This window comes from Hirundo rustica, chromosome 21 (assembly GCF_015227805.2).
Source record: "Hirundo rustica isolate bHirRus1 chromosome 21, bHirRus1.pri.v3, whole genome shotgun sequence".
NCBI classification, from domain to species: Eukaryota; Metazoa; Chordata; class Aves; order Passeriformes; family Hirundinidae; genus Hirundo; species Hirundo rustica.
This window is the reverse complement of record NC_053470.1, coordinates 759,143-775,523: the sequence shown is the minus strand read 5'-3', so window position 1 is coordinate 775,523 and position 16,381 is coordinate 759,143. Positions and strand designations below refer to the sequence as shown.

General features: G+C 57.8%; 2 protein-coding genes across 2 annotated transcripts; one reads left to right on the top strand and one right to left on the bottom strand.

Moving 5' to 3' along the window:
• Window positions 1–315: 315 nt before the first annotated feature.
• LOC120761975 (uncharacterized) lies at window positions 316–7,556 on the top strand. Its single transcript, XM_040083831.2, has 10 exons — window positions 316–952; window positions 2,582–2,923; window positions 4,179–4,448; window positions 4,920–5,036; window positions 5,231–5,332; window positions 5,762–5,884; window positions 6,086–6,178; window positions 6,443–6,535; window positions 6,826–6,883; window positions 7,387–7,556. Exons 1-10 carry the CDS (start codon window positions 535–537, stop codon window positions 7,433–7,435), a joined length of 1,665 nt encoding a protein of 554 aa, XP_039939765.1. The 5' UTR covers window positions 316–534; the 3' UTR covers window positions 7,436–7,556.
• Window positions 7,557–8,531: 975 nt separating this feature from the next.
• Window positions 8,532–15,176, bottom strand: LOC120761936 (contactin-4-like). The gene is made up of 7 exons (XM_058423190.1): window positions 15,065–15,176; window positions 13,810–13,974; window positions 11,736–12,065; window positions 11,377–11,646; window positions 11,146–11,205; window positions 10,735–10,783; window positions 8,532–10,068 (listed from the first exon to the last, which is right to left on the bottom strand). Exons 1-7 carry the CDS (start codon window positions 15,174–15,176, stop codon window positions 10,065–10,067), a joined length of 990 nt encoding a protein of 329 aa, XP_058279173.1. The 3' UTR covers window positions 8,532–10,064.
• Between the last annotated feature and the right edge of the window lie 1,205 nt (window positions 15,177–16,381).

Below are 16,381 nucleotides of genomic sequence, written 5' to 3'. Positions count from 1 at the left end.
ACTCCCAGCTTTCAGTGCATCCCCCTCGGTCCCCTCTGGTGCCACCAAGAGCCTCTGCACCCTCACAGGACTCTGCTGCTTCCAGCCCAGCTGAAAAGTGCTTCCATTTTTACCTTCCCTCCTCATGTGGGGCTTGGAGCGACCTGGTCCAGGGGAAGGGGTCTCTTCCCATGGCTGGAGGGTGGAAGGGGGTGGGTTTTAAGGTCCCTCCCAACCCAAACCCATCTGGAATTCCATTATTTTGAGATGGATGTAACAAAATTAAGTCCCCAGGTACCGATTCCAGGTGTATCCCTCCAGTAAGCTAAAATTCCCTTTGCAGAAAGCCGGTGGGACGCAGATGATCCCAGCGCACCTCAAGGGGTGGAGGAAAAAGCTGCTCACAGGTGTTTTAGAGCCAGACCGAGCCCCTGCTCCCCTCGGAACCGGGCTGAGGGAGAGTTCCAACTCTGCTCCAGGATCTGGGAGAGGATTGAGCTGTGGGAAAGGGATAGGGATGGATCTTCTGGCCTCGGGGCATGGAACAGACTTGGGATGTCCCCTGTAAAGTTTATTCTGTGGGACCCCCCCGCCCTGCCCGGCAGAGCCCCCGGGAGCCTCCCATCGATGCCAGCGCGGTGCCGAAGCCGTCGGCGGCTCCTTCCCCACCCCGGGGAGCGGGGACAGGAGCGGGAGCTGCCGCTGCTGCCACTCCCGAGCAGAGTCTGGGAGGGGAATCGGCGCGGACGGAGAGGAGCCATCGGCAGGGAAAACAGGCTGCAAAATACCCGCGGCACCGGGAATCCATCCCAGGGCTGCAAAGCCGCTGTACGGCCTCAGCCGTCACTCTCGGCACAGCGCGGAATCGCTCGGGGAGATTTTAAATCAGGGGAACCCGGGGCTCTTTTCCCTTGGCAGATGCTGCTGTGCCGTCCCGCGGAGCTGCCGGGCACCACCTGGGTGCTCCTCGCAGGTAAGGAGCCCCCGAGCTGGGCTGGGCTGGGCTGGGAGCCGGGGGCTCCAAGCTGGCTCCTCGCCTCTTCCAAACCCTTTGGAACAGAGCGTGGGGAGCTCTGGGCCGGACGTTTTAGGTGGGTAAAAGGCTTAACCTGGAAGGCAAAGGTGTGTTTGTCCAACGAGAGAGGAGGTGGAAGAGCAACACACAGCTCCGGGGATAGACGTCTGCTGCAGCCAGATTTATAGTGGGGCTGATAGATGTGCTCACGCATAAGTATCGGTAAATATGTTGATATCTGTGTTTGTGTTAATATATATATATATGTAAAAATATTTGATGTTTTTAAAACCCCAGATTTTATTGCTGTTAAACTCATGTGAGCATCTTCACTGTGCTCCATAAATAGTCACTGGCTGCCTTGAAACACAAATCATGGAATTAACAGAAGGGTTTATGTTGAAAAGGACTTTAAAGCTCATCCCGTTCCATCCCCAGGTCACTCCAAGCCCTGTCCAGCCTGGCCTTGAACACTTCCAGGGATGGGGCAGCCACAGCTGCTCTGGGAAATCTGTGCTAGATCCAAAAGCACAAAGATTTTCAGGATGAACATCTAAAATAGAAAGGAAGCCCGTTACCCTACAGCTTGGTTTTGGGATGGTGTCAGTGAGTTCTCAGTGTCTGTAGGCTGAGTTTTGGCCATTGAAGCTGCAAAAGTTGGAGTGGTTTCCTTTTTCCTTCAGCTCGTTCTGTTCTCTGTAAATAGTGTTTTCTCAGCAGAAAAGGGGAATTTTTTCAGAGCAAAACAATTTTTAGCCATTCAATTTTATTTTCTTCCTCCACATCTACAGCTGGGGGGCAGGAAGGCATGAAAATAGCTGCCTTTCAAGATTATAAGAGTGAGAAGGCAAAATGCCTGATGAACTTGACTTTACCTGGTTTGTCACACTTATTTTCCCTCTCACCTGTGCTGCACCATCCCCAGTGGGAGCAGCAGGAGTTTCCCGTGCCTGGCAGGTGCAGTGGAAATGCAGGTGAACAGGTGCTTATCGGGGCAGGAGCTGAGACAGGGCCAAGAGCAAACACAGCCTGTGAGGATCCCTGGTCTCCCTGCCCAGAGCCACGGGGGCTGGGGACTCTGCCCCTCCCTGCCCCTCTCCTCTTTCCTAGAATCCTCTTTACTGGGGATCGGGATCTGGTAGCTCTGACCTTCTCCCCACAGCAGCTCCTCCTTAAGTCCCTGAGCACCTGCCAGAGCCCAGGTCATGCCAAACCCAGAAATTTTGGGAAGATGGCTGCATCCTGCACTGCCAGGAGCATGTGGACACCTTCAGCCCCAAACAAGACCAGGAATTTTGTGGCTATCCCATCCCTGGAAGTGTTCAAAGGCAGGTTGAACAGGGATTGGAGCATCCTGGTCTAGTGTAAGGTGTCCCTGCAGATGGCAGAGTTCAAATGGGATGGGCTTTGAGCTCCCTTCCAACCCAATCCTTCCCAGGGTTCTAGGAATTGGGAATGAGCCATGGAAATTAGGTCAGTATGACAGATAAGTAGGAGAAGCTCATTCCACTCTGCTGCCATGGGCAGAGACACCTTTCTCCAGAGCAGTTGCTCCCAGCCCCATCCGCACCCCTCTCCTCCCTCCAGGGCTGTTGATGCCGTTCCCTCGGGCTCTGGAAGCAGAGGGACCTGTCCATAGAGCCGCTGCTGTGGGATCCTCGGTGCTGCTCCCTGGGCTGGATAATGTCACCCCCAGCAATTCGGTGCTCTGGGAATTCCTCAATGGCACTGGCCCCCACACCATCCTGCAACACGATGGGGGGGCCCAGGCCCCCGCCGTCCATGCTCCCTATGCAGGACGAGCCGTTTTCCATCCATCCAACGGATCTCTCCTGCTGGGGGATGTCCAGGAAAGCGACAGCGGCACCTACAGAGTGACTGTCAGCACAGGAGACAGAAAAAGCCTGGAAATCCAGCTGGAAGTCCTCCGTGAGTGCTGGGTGTGGGAGGGAGGAGTGGGGTGATGGGTCCAAGCAGAACCTGTCTGTGCATGGACCAAGAGCCAGGGCAGGAGGGATGGAGAAGGGATTTGGGCAAAGGCTGATGGGCCAGTCCTGAGCTTGTTTGCACCTGTCACATGTGAAAAGAGCACCAAGGTAACCTTGGAAAGAGGTTCCCAAGCTGTCTTGGGGAAGCAGATCTTGAAGCGCTGTCCAGTGAGGCCGCAAGATCTCACTGGGCAGCACTTCAGGATCTGGGGCCTGGCTGGGACAGAGAGACAAGTTCCATCCTGGAAAGGCAATTCCCTCCCTTGTTTCCCACACTTCAGTGCAGGGATGGAGGGACCAGTGGGAGGATAAAGGCATGATGGAGTGACTGGTAGGATGATGGAGGAACTGGTAACAGGATGGAAGAACCAGTGGGGTGATAGGGGCGGTGGAGGGACTGGTGGGAGGATGGAGGGGCTGGCAGGATGCTGGAGGAATCAGAGGGATGACAGAGGGACTGGTGCCACCTGCAGGGTCCCTCCCCCCCAGCACTTTGCCAGGGGACACCAATGGAACTGAGGTTTCTGGAGAAGCCACCACCCCCTCAGGCCAGGCTGTCCCATTTGCCCTCTGCAGGCACCAGCTACCACCACAGAGATAAGAGGCACTTGAAACGGCTCAGAAATCCCTCCCCAGGATTGCTGCCAGCAATTCCCTTAATTTGCTCTGGCTTATCCACCCTCTCACCAATTACACCATGGCCATAATGCCACCACAGCCCTTCGCCACCCGCCTCTCCTTCCAACCACACGCAATCCGAGTGGGATCTGCTGCATTCTCTGCTGTTTTCTCATTTCCTGGCACATTTCAAAGTGCTCCGTATTTACCCACATCCATTAAAAGCAGTGATTCAACTGGAAAAAACCAGTCCTGGAAAGCACAGCCGCAGGATGGACTTCCCAAGGGAAAGGCACCTGTGACCACGCTGTGACTGATGCTGTGATGGCAGTTGCAGCCCAAGGGATGCTCCAGGTCACGTTCACTGGCACAGGGTGCCAGAGAAGCTGTGGCTGCCCCTGCATCCCCAGCAGTGTCCAAGGTCAAGCTGGACAGGGCTTGGAGCAGCCTGGGACTGTGGAAGGTCTCCCTGCCCATGGCAGGGGGTGGGACTGGACCAGCTTAAGGACCCTTCCCACCCAAATCATTTTGTGATTCTATGCCTGAGATAAGTGCCGGGATCTCTTCTCCCTTTCCAGAGCCTGTGTCCTGCCCTCAGCTACGGACCAGCCCTCTCCTGGCTCGGGCCACTGGCCAGCTTGTCTGTGAGGTGGCAGAGGGCAGAGTGGACACCATCACCTGGAAGAAGGATGGGCAGCCCCTTCCCCCAGACAGAGTTTCCCGGCTGTCCAGCAGCCGCAGCGTTCTGTACCTGAGGCCAGCCAAGAAGTCGGACTGCGGCTCCTATTCCTGCAATGCCAGCAATGGCATCAGCTGGCAAGAAACCTCCCTGAAGGTCACCATTGAAGGTCTTGCCTCCCACCGCTCCTTCTGCCCTCCACCCTTCCCTGGGGATGCCTCAGTGGTTCCATCCCTCAGCCTCCATCCCCCACGCTCTGGCCATCCTCCCCTGGAGGCTGTGACCACACGCTGCTGCCAGGAGCTGCCAATCAGGGAATGATTAACAGCAATTCCCAGCCTCTGATCCCACCAAGGCACAGTCCTTGGCATGAGATTGGCCGTTCCCTCTTGGGGCAGGTCCAAAACGATGGCCCTTGGCCAAGGCGATGCTGAGCAGGACCTCCACCCAGGAGGGTGGCCGGGAAGCCTGCGGGAGCACTCACCCCAGGCTGGACATTTCATGGAGGGTATTTGATGGCCAGTTGGCAAATAAATGGGATCTGTCCTGGTGACGGAGGATGCCAGCGGCCGCCAGGGCCAGGCAGGCTGGTCCTGCTGTGATGTGCCGTCTCCTGCCTCTCGGGGTCTCTCTCTTCCAGGTCTCTCCCGTCGCTTGAAGCACGCCCTGAGGATCTCGATGGTCGCTGTGGTCTTCGCTGCTCTCTCGGCGTGGGGATTAATTATTCCCGTCTGCCAGTCCCAAAAGCTCAGGATAAGTGTGTTGCGGGGAGCGGGACCCCATTTCCCTTGTCTGGTGGGGGAGAGCAAAGAGCATTGCTCGGGGAACCCCCAGATCCTGGGATATCCTACAGCATCCGGGTGGGGACGGGCTGCACCCCACCCTGAGGAAGGGGGTGATGGCTGGCACGGAATTCCCGGCGGTCACCCCCCCTCTGCTCTGGGTTTTTAGGGGGGGAGCTCTGGAGATGGCTCAGCTCCTACACCTGCGGGCTGGTGTGCATCGCCTGCATCCTGGACGGCACCACCGGCATCCTCTGGATGTGGGAGGAAGGTCCGAGAGGGCTGTGGGGAGGTTTAGAGGAGGAGGGGGGAGAGACCCCATGGGAGATGCAGAGTCCAGCGGGGCCCAGAGAGGAAGGCAGTGAGGGAGGGGCACGGGAGTCACAGCATGGAATGTGGGGGACAGACCCATCTGGAGCAACACATGATCCATGTGTGATCTCCATGTCTGGGGGGGCCTGGACCACCACGCGCATTAACACAGCCCCCTGGACAATGATAATACATATTCCCCTTTTCCCAGAGCCCTTTGTCAGGATGAGTCCCAGCAGGACAGTAAAACGATCGGAGAATGGAGAGGCTGCAAGGAAACCTGGAAGTCAGAGGAGGGTGGGGGAGGGATGTAAGGCAGGGTTCCCAGGTGATGAAGTGGGTGGACAGCGGAACATCGGGGTCTCTGCCTTGTCCCGTTGTCTTTCAGGCCCTTCTGTGGCTGTCTTACTGCTCGAGATCACCCTCAGCTATCTCATCGTGGTGACCTTCCTGGTTGCCACCACCGTGATTTTCCAGCCTTCAGATTTCAGCCATCTGAAGAGCAAAAAAGGTGAGCGGTCCCACCAAGGATGGACCAAACTGGTCCACAGGGAGGTTATTCTGCCCAAAACGTCATCCCTAACTCTTTAAAATGTGAAGAACTGCGCTGACTCATTCTGGTGGATCCCTCACAAGTGCCTGGGTGAGGCCAGTCCTGCGCCCACACCTCTGGACACTCATCCACATCCCTTTTCCCTGTGTCCCCCTGCAGCACAGCGCACCATGGGCTACGCCGCGCCGGGGGCCGTGGTGACCGTGGTGCTGAGCAGCACCTTCCTCATCAAGGACCTCTACCACCGCCACGGTGAGCAGAGATCCTCCAGGGACCGCCCCAAGGCCACGGCTCATGTAGTCCCCACATCCCTTCGACTCAGCTGTTAGACCTCCAAAAACAAACCCAACAAATGGGGACATTTGGGGACGTGAAGTCTTGGCAGGAGCGAAATTCGGTTTCAACATCCCCCGCCTATTTTATTTTCCATTCCTTGTGTGTTCTTTGTTTGTGCTTTCCTGGTGGCAACCTGCCTTCCTCCTTTCCCTGCCCCTGCTCTGTTTTCCCCGGCGGCAGAAGAAGGATGCGCGGAGTTCATGGACGTGGCCGTCTTGGTGGTCAGCACGGCGGCCGTGTCGGCCCTCCCGCTCCTCGCCATTGGCCTCTGCTGTAAGTCTGCTCCTTCACCCCCTTCCAGCACCAACACCTCAGGGTCCCCAGACCATCCAGCAGCCACAGGAATTACTTAAACGAGTTTTATTCAGCCACAGGAATTACTTAAACGAGTTTTATTTGGAGTGAAGAAGTGGGGTTTTTTTGTGAAGCCCCCATGGTCAATGGTTCCCACTGACTGTTTCCTTTCCCTGGGAAGCCCCAGGGACTGTATCCCAAATACAACACCCCATCCTTGGTGCCTCTCACCCCTTCTCTTGATCTGGGGACAGATTTGTCTTTTGCAGATCACACGACTCAGGGCTGGCGCAAGGACCGCGATGTCTCTTGGACAGACAAAGTCAGGTAAGACCCTCTGCTCCTACTTTCCACATAAATTCCTATTTTCCACGTGAATTTGTACATCTTGAAGTGAAAGAAGCAGGATATGGAAACTATCCTGTCTTTTAGTTTAAGATTCAAACCCCAAGAAAGGTCCAGCCCAGCACTGCCCTCCAGCCCCTGGGCTCTTGCTGGGCTCAGGGGGAGGATCTGGTGGGGTCCCCATCCAGAATCCACTCAAAACTCCCCCTTTATGGCCTCAACCTGAAGCTTTAAAGCCTTGATTCCTCCTGGATTCATGGATTAACAGAATGGTTTGGGTGGAAAAGGAACTCTTACGATTATCCATTCTCCCCGAGCCCAGCAAGAACCCAGGGGCTGCTCCCAGCCCCATCCAGCCCGGCCTTGGACACTTCCAGGGATCCAGGGGTAGTCACAGCCTCTCTGAGCACCCTGTGCCAGGGCCTCCCCACCCTCACAGGGAAGAATTTTGATGCCCAGCCTGTCACCCCTCCTCTTCCTTCCAGGTCCTTTGAAATGTCTCAGCCGGGGAACAAGGACACCATTCCCAGCTGAGATCCATGGGGGTGTGTCTCACTTGCCTAAGCCAGTCCAAGCCTTCCTCCAGGTTTAGTGGGTTCAGGGATCTCACATTTGGTTCCTCTATGATCCTCATAACAAATGTACGTGAAATTAACCTGATTTTGCCTTTTTTTTCTTAATAAAACAGACCCAGGGGAGGCCAAATGCACATTTCCCCCTTTCTTTCTCCAGAAAACCAAAGCCTGAAGTAGAGAAGCCCCTTTAGCAGCAGCTGCAGGAGTCTCTCACTGGTTTATCTTTCTTTAATGTTTGTTTACAACAATTCAGAGCTATTTGTGTAAGATATACCTGGGAGTAGCATGAAATACTTTTCTGGGAGTAACCCTGTAGTAACTTGAAATAGATTTTGGCTTTACCAGTAGTAAAGGCGGAGGAAGGACATGAAGACACAGAAACCAGGGTAGGAGGAGGTGGATGCTGTCAACAGCTCTCCCTCAGGTCCATCCTAGGCCATCTAACACACTCTGGGATTTATTTACTCCAGGCAGGATTAAACTCGTACTCAGCCTGTGCCAGGGGCTGTTTTTCCCAGCTGTCACAAGGCACTGAGGTGTTTCCTGCAGCCCAGAGGACGCTTTCCCAACCACAAACAGCTGCTGAGCACAGCCCTGCACCCAAAGGCCCCCAGAAGAACCCCAAACCTCCCTGAAAAGGCCCCTGGGGCAGCCCTGACCCAGCTCCTTGGGAGGCAGCTCCTCCCCGGGCACTGCCAGGGCGACTGCCGGGCCCCCGTGACTCAGGGAAGGAGACCAGGTTAAAAATACCCTCACCCAAAGTTGGAGCAGAGTTGTCAGGCTGTTTTTAACCCCAGCTGAGTCTCTCAGGCTGTCACTGCCACAGGAGCAGGTGAGGGAGGGGATGGAGATGCAGGAACGCCACAAGAGGAGCAAATGATGCCCTCAAGAGCAAGGGATCATCTCCCAGAGCCAGACACCGGGACAAATCCAGCATTCCCAGGTCTGCCACCAGCCTCACCCCACCAGGGGCTGATTCCTATCCCACTGCTACCCCGGGCCCCAGCTACCCCGAGGGGGCATTTCCCACCCCTTCACTTCACAGCAATACCCTCTGGGATAACACACGCTCTTTATTAGCAGCAACAGCCATCAACAAACCACAAAGTCTCCAAAACCATTCACAGTAAACTCCTCAAAACGCTTAGAAAAGTTATTTCTTGTAAAACGTAGGTTTTACACCCTCAAGTGCAACAGAGAACATGACAACCTGCCCTGCAGCTTCCAACAGGGGCTGGAATCTCATTTATTCCACCCAAACTCCCCTGCTTCCTTTAATGGCTCCACGAAACCCCCAGGCTAAGATGGCCCCTTGCTAACAGCCCCTGAATCTCCCAGTGACCTCTCCCACAATTTTCCAGTTTGCCTTTGAGAGGTCCCCAGCCCATTCCAGAGGTGCTGGGGACTGGCTCAGGGAGGGCCCCGGACCTGGGATTTCCCCCTCAGATTAAAAGGGGGTGCAAATGTCCCAGGGTGACCAACAGTGGGGTCCACCTGGGACAGCATCCAGTTCTCTCCAGGCTGGGGATGCCTGCTCTGCCTCCAGGTTCAGCTGGAGGAGCAACATCCCCTTCACAGCAAAGCCCAGGAGAGCCCTGCAGAGGCAGCACGGGGAGGGAGGGGACAGCAGGGGACAGGACAGGAGCAGGGCTCCCTGTACCCAGCCAGGCCAAGGCCGATGTCACTCGCAGGAGCAGCAAACAGGAAGGACAAGCTGGCACCAGCAGTGGTGCTGGGAAGAGGAGGGGATGTCCCCAGGGATATTCCCAGACCCTGCAGAGCCCAGGGCTGGAGGAGTTGGGTTCAGGAGCATCCCCACCTCAGCCGACTGCACGGATTTCCCTGGGATCAGCTTTCAGAAACTGAATTCCTTTGCTGCTCCCCCATTCTCTGTCAGCTCCCACTGCCTCCTCCACTCCCTCCTGGCTGCACACCCAGCACAGTCCCGCCCTTTCTCCTCCCTCCAAGGGTCACACGGAGCAGGATGCCCAGAGCCTCAGTCCCTGAGCCCCCTGGCAAACCCCCGGCAGAGCAGGACACTGGGAGGCCCCAGGGAGGCAGGGCTGGTACCATGGCACCTCCCAGCAGCCCCAGGACTGTGGATCTGTGGCTCTTTCCAGAGCCATGAGCTCATTGAGGCCTCTGGAGGAAGCCAGGAGGATGGAGGGAGAGAGCAGGTACGTCCCCATCCCCAGGAATGGACAACAGGAAGAGCAGGACAACATAGAAATAGTCCAAACCAGAGTTTTCAAAAAAAAAAGAAAAATATTTGCAGGTTCTGGCAGCTTGGACACTTCAGAGGTGAGCCCAGGAGAGGCTGGGATGGGATGGGATGGGATGGGATGGGATGGGATGGGATGGGATGGGATGGGATGGGATGGGATGGGATGGGATGGGATGGGACGGGACGGGACGGGATGGGATGGGATGGGATGGGATGGGATGGGATGGGATGGGATGGGATGGGATGGGATGGGACGGGATGGGATGGGATGGAATGGGATGGGATGGATGGGTTGGGATGGGATAGCTGGCACTCCCAGCAGTATCCATCACCAGGGAAGGGCAACAGCAGGCCTGACCGAGCTCTACCTGCAAGGAGAGAGGACCCCACATGAGCCATGTCCTGGGCACCTGGACCCGTTCAGGGCCTCAGCCAGCTCAGAGTGTCCCACGCTGGCAGTGGCAGCACCAGGAGCTCTGAACTTCTGCCCTACTCCAAATTCCAGTAGCTACCTTGGCCAATTTATCTCTGGCTGGAGTTCCCTGGGATCTGAGTGCACAGGACACCTGAGAGCTCCTCGTTTGTAAGCCATCATGGGATGGGTTTTCCATCCCAAGGGACTCACATCCTCATCCTCACCCTCCAGGAAGCTCAAGTGAAAGGCCTGAGTGTTTTTGTGGTCACAAAGAGGGAGCGATTTCTGAGAATATCTCGAGAATCACTTGCTTCCCAGAAATCTCTGGAGTATTCAAAAGCCCACCCATTATTCAGAGCTAAGATAACCAGGAGTGTCAGGCTCTGGGTGGAGGAGTCAGGAATATTTCCAGAGTGGGGAATAAAAAGAGAGGACAGCAAATCCTTTGAGCTTCCAGAGTGGGAGAGCAGCCTCTTACCAGAGCAGCTAGAATAGCACCCCAAGCTCTTCCACTTCTCCAGCTCCCTTGGATCCAGCCAAGGATAAATTTGGGCTTGTAGAGAGAAGATTTTGGCTGGAGCAAGGCTGTCACCCCAAGAGGGAGCTGAAGGCATCTTACCAACAGTTGTCACATGAGTTCTCCCTTTTCTGGTACCAGACGAGGACACCTGGGGACAAAGCAGCAGCACCAGAGAACCCCAGAATCGTTTGGGTTGGAGGGACCTTCAAAGTCCATCCAGTTCCAACCCCCGCCATGGGCAGGAACACATTCCACTAGCCCAGGCTGCTCAGAGCCCCACCATCATCATCATCAACAGAGGCCAGCATGACCTCCTTGGACTGGGGGCACCCTGCTGGAAACAGCAGCTGTGACAAAGCCCAGCCCCTGCCCACGGGATACCAGGGTGGGAGAGCCAGGTCCCGGCAGCAATGTGCCACATGGGACCCTCTCACCCACCTCTGGTGGCCACAGCACCTGCCATGGCACCCACCAGCCAGAAACGGGGCAAAAAGTCACCCCAGCACCCACCTGCGAGCAAGCCGACGCTGACACAGGTCAGGACCACAGGCAGCATCACGTTGGCAGAGTCTGCAAAGGGGAGAACCCAGAGCCTCTGCACCAGAGCAAATTCAACCTGAATTTAACCCACTTAGAGCCTCCCAGCAAATCTGCCTACTCAGCACAGGCAGGGAGAGAGAATCCCTTTTCTGGGGTTGTCCCCCCAGTTCTCTCCTGGGCACAGGGAAGGAATGCACTCACGGTGAACCTGGAGCAGGAAGGAGGTCTCATTCTGGCTCACGGCGTTGCTCACCACGCACGTGTAGTAGCCGCTGTCGGTGATGGACGCCTGCAGGATGCACAGCGTGGTGTTCTCCACAAGCCGGATGCGCTCACTGCCCAGGAGCAGCTCCCCATTTTTCTTCCACCAGTAGGCGTCGGCCTTGCCTTCCACCACGTTGCAAACCAGTTTGGTGTTGCCTCCTGCTTTCACCAAGGAGTTGCCCACGATTTTTGGCTGGGACAGCGGCTCTGGGAGAGGCAGAGGCAGCGTCAGCGCTCACACCCGTGGCGACCGCGGCTCCCAGCCACGGAGGAGGGCCGGCCGTGGCACCACTCACCCAAAACGTGCAGGTGGAACCAGGCCGTGGCCTCCTCCTGGGCCCTGAGGCGGTAGAGGCGGCCGTCCCCGCGCCGCAGCACTACCTGCAGCGACAGGTCGGTCTCGTTGAACGTCGCGCGGTTCTTGTAGAGCACGGACACGTTGGGGGCGTGGTGGAAGGCATAGCTGAGGATGACCCTCTCCTCCGAGCCCTCCCGGTACTCCCAGGACACAGCCCTGCTGCCCCGCAGCTCGGGCACTGTCAGCTGCACCGTGCAGCCCACGGCCGACACCAGGCTGCCCGTGGCCGGGCGCAGGTCGGCCAGGTAGCAGGGAGCGAGTGTGCGGGCTGCAAGAGAAACCAGGAGTCACCGCGCAGCCACAGGGATCCCACGTGCTGCAGGAGCCCCTCCTGCCTCAGCTGAGCAGGGAATTATTTATAGAATCATGAATCACAGAAGGGTTTGGGTTGAAGGGAACTTAAAGATCACACGGTTTCATAGGCAGGGACACCTTCCACTGTCCCAGGCTGCTCCAAGCACTGTCCAACCTGGCCTGAAACACTGCCGGGGATCCAGGGGCAGCCAGGGCTCCTCTGGGAAACCTCTGCCAGGGCCTCACCACCCACACAGGGAAGAATTTCTCCCAGTATCACACATATCCCTGCCCTCTGGCACTGGGAGCCATTCCCTGTGTCCTGTCCCTCCATCCCGTGTCCCCCAGCCCCTCTCCAGCTCTCCTGGAGCCTCTCAGGCCTCGGAGGGGCTCTGAGCTCTCCCTGGAGCCTTCTCTTCTCTGAACACCTCCAGCTCTCCCAGCCTGGCTCCAGGCCTCGGAGCAGCTCCGGAGCCTCCTCTGGGCTGTCTGCAGCAGCTCCAGGCCCGTCCTGTGCCGGCCCAGGGCTGGGGCAGCTCTGCAGCTGGGCTCTCACCTGAGGGGGCACAGGGCCTGAACCCCACCCAGGCCCTGAACCCCACCCAGGCCCTGCGGCCGAAGCCGCGTTGGCCGGGCCATGCTGAGCTTCTCACCCACCAGCACCCCCAAATCTTTCAGCAGGGCTGTGGAAATGCTCCCTCCTGCTTTGGGGGGGCACAGATGGAGCTGCGGGACCCCTCGGGCACAGCCCCCCAACCCCCTGCGGGCCCCTGCGCTGAGACCCGAGGAAAGCCTCAAATCCCTTCCCGACCTTCCCCTAAAAGCTTTTCTGCGGGATTAAGGCGCGCCCGAGCCTGGAGTCGCCTTCGCGTCTTAAATCAGGCGCCAGGAAAAGCTTCCGAAAAGCCGGGAGCGGCTCCGTGCGGTGGCAGGGGATCTGGGGGGGTCCCGCCAGCCTTTCCCCCCGCGGCCCAACTCGGCCAAACCTCCCCAGAGCGGCCGGGAGAGACCCCCGGGCACCCCGGGCCGGCACCCACCCGTCCTGGACACCCCCGGCCCGGGGCTGACACTCGCCTGTGACCGCCGGGGCGGCCGCCGCGCTGCCGGGGGCCAGGAGGAGGGGGAGGAAGAGGAGGAAGGTGGGGAGGAGGAGGAGGAGGAGGAGGAGGAGGAGGAGGAGGAGGGGGACGGGGAACATCTGCGGGGCCGGTGCGGCGACAGCTCCGCCACGAGGCTTCGGGCGGGCCGGGGAGGATCCTCCCCTGCGCCTTCTCCTCCTCCTCCCCCTCCTCCTCTTCTCTTCCCCTCTCCTCCCCTCCCCTTCCCTCTCCTTCTTCCCCTCCTCACCTCCTCTCTTCCTCTTCTCTCTTCTACTCCTCCTCCTCTTCTCCTCCCGCCCTTCCCCTCTTCTCTCCCCTCTTCTTCCCTTCCCTCGTCTCCCTTCCCCTCCACTCCCCTCCTTTCCTTCTCCTGCCTCTCCCCTCCCTTCCTCTTCTCCTCCTCTCTGTTTTCTTCTTCTCTCCCTCTCTTCCCTCTCCTTCCCTCTCCTTCCCTCCCCGCTTTCCAGGACATCCAAACCCAACACACAGAAGCCCGCAAGGCGCTGCCTCCTCCCGTCCTTTCTTGTCCCTTCTTTACCTGCCACGGTGTAAAACCCCCAAATCCCAGCTCGGGGGCACGGGGTGGGGGGAATGGCCTCAACGTCCCCAGGATCCCACCTGAGCCACAAAAACTGCGGTTTAACCATTTCCCAGGGACGGGACATGGCTGGGACGCTGCTCCTGCAGGAGAGTCACCTCGGAATGTTCCACGTGGGATCGGGACAATGCTTTTGTCCTTCACCAGGAGGTTGGGCAGCTTGGGAAGTGATGGGGGCTTTGTGGCTAAAAAAAATAAAAATAAAGATACACAGCGTGGCATGGGGGGGGATCACCTCCAGGAGGACATCAAGAAGAGGAATGGGGACACAAGTGTGCCCGGGCAGGAGCCATCCCGATCCCACTAGAGGGAGCGAGGAGATGATGAGCTGTGCGAGGAGACGATGTGCTGTGCGAGGAGATGATGTGCTGTGCGAGGAGATGATGAGCTGTGCGAGGAGACGATGTGCTGTGCGAGGAGATGATGATGTGCTGTGCGAGGAGATGATGAGCTGTGCGAGGAGATGATGAGCTGTGCGAGGAGATGATGTGCTGTGCGAGGAGATGATGTGCTGTGCGAGGAGATGATGTGCTGTGCGAGGAGATGATGTGCTGTGCGAGGAGACGATGTGCTGTGCGAGGAGATGATGTGCTGTGCGAGGAGATGATGATGTGCTGTGCGAGGAGGCGCTGGGACGGGGAGCCCAGCGCAGGGAAGGAGCTGCAGCAGAACTTGCCTGTCACTGCCTGTCGGGAGCGCGGTGACGCTCCCGGCCGGGATGTGGATGTCTCAGGAGCTGCTTCAGTCTCGCCTTCGGATGTTCCAGAGGTTGTTCCTCATCCCCCCTGGGAAACTCGCGGCTCCAGGGTTTTATGGGGCTGCTCCATCCACCCCTCCCTGCCAAACTCCTGCCAGCAGCGCAGGGAGCACCCCTGGGTCCCCACAGAGCCTTTCTGCTCCTCCTTCCCCTCTCTCCCGACGCCCAGGTGCCACCACCAGCCAGAGGCCAGGAAGGGCTGTGAGGACCACTGTCCTCTCCTGCTTGGGTGGCCACGCAGCCCTCTCTCCCTCCAGCTGGAACGCGTGAGGCTGGAGCAGCTCCGGAGCAGCTCCGACGCCACCAGGCAGGGAATGTCTCCACCTACTCTGTGATAACAGGGACAAACAAACCCTGGCCCCAGCCCCCGGGCAGGAGAGAGCCAGGGAAGGGCTGAGGTGCTCCCAGGGTTGGAGGGAAGAGGTTGGATGCCTGATCCTCCACTGTGATGAGGAAGAGGTTTTTTCCCAGAAAACGCCTCAGCGCAGAAACTGATGGGTTCCATTCGAAAGACAAACATCTGAGGGCACATTCCAGGGAGGTTACAGCAGCTCCTGAGCCGCACGCGATGACTTCACGTCGCAGGGGCTGCTGTTTCCTGAGGGAGGACCGTGTGGCCAGCCAACACATGTTCGGAGTCATCAGCGACCGGAGCCAACGCCGGGCTGGGCTTGGCTGAAAGGAGCAGCGCGGGGAGCTGAGAGCCAGCTCTGGGACACCCCGCGGAGGAGCATCCTGCACTGACCCAGCTCCGGGGGTCTGCCTCGGCCATCCCAGAAAACATGGAAAACAACTGAAATTGCACGTTCCAGTGCCTGAAGCAAACTGAAGCGAATCCAAGGGACGTGCTGGGAAATCCCAGACGCAGCTCCATGGCCATGTCGGCATCTCCTGCCGGGTTTTCCCCATCGCAGCCTCACTGAGAGCACCGAGAGACCCCAAGAAGCTCCTCTGCACTTGCTCTGCACCACGGGGCACTGAGGAAACAGATTTCCAGGCTCTGCCTGACCCGGCTCTCCCAGTGCACAGACCAGGAAACATTAGAAGTGAAAAACAACTCCTCAGCCAGGATTGAGGCTTTTTTTTTTTTTTTTTTTCCCCCTGCTAGCTCCCACCCAATTTTCTCTGCGCAGCTCCAGTTCTGGTCCTGGTCTGACTCACAGACAAACCTTCTCTCTCCAAGAAGGCAGCCCCAGGCTGCGTGGTTCTGATTGCTCCTGGTTTCCCTCTGCTCTTCAGCAGAGCTCAGCCCTGTCCCACCCCAGTGAGCAGCACAGAGAGCAGCGGTCCCAGGTTCCTTCAGCACAAACATCTCTGCCCCAAATGGCAAATCACAGAACTGTGGAATGATTTGGTTTGGAAGGGATCTGAAACTCATCACATTCCACCCCCTGCCATGGACAGGTACACCTCCCACTAGACCAGGCTGACGACTCTTCCCCACATGGGCCCTTTGCACCTCTTCCCTCCTCACCTGGCTCAGCAGGTCCTGAGCCCTTTTCCTGAGAACAGCCAGCAGGGTTGAGTTGTCATGAATTTTTGTTGGCGTAATTAGTCACCTCCCTCCCAGCTCAGTGTCCTTCCCAAGCTCCAAGGAATGCATCTCGCCTAGGGAAACAGCTCTGGTGTTTCCAGGCAGTACCAGGGCAGGGATGGGGCTCTGGCACTGGGTACACACTGAGCTGGCAGAGAGGCAGAGAAATCAGTCCTGGGCCTGGCAGATGCTTTGGGAGTGGGGGATCCCTTGCTCCGAGCCCCAGGAACTCAGAGGAACTCTGGCTTCATGGTTCTTCTGGGGACACTGCAGGCTCAGATGTCCTGGGGAAGGGAAAGCC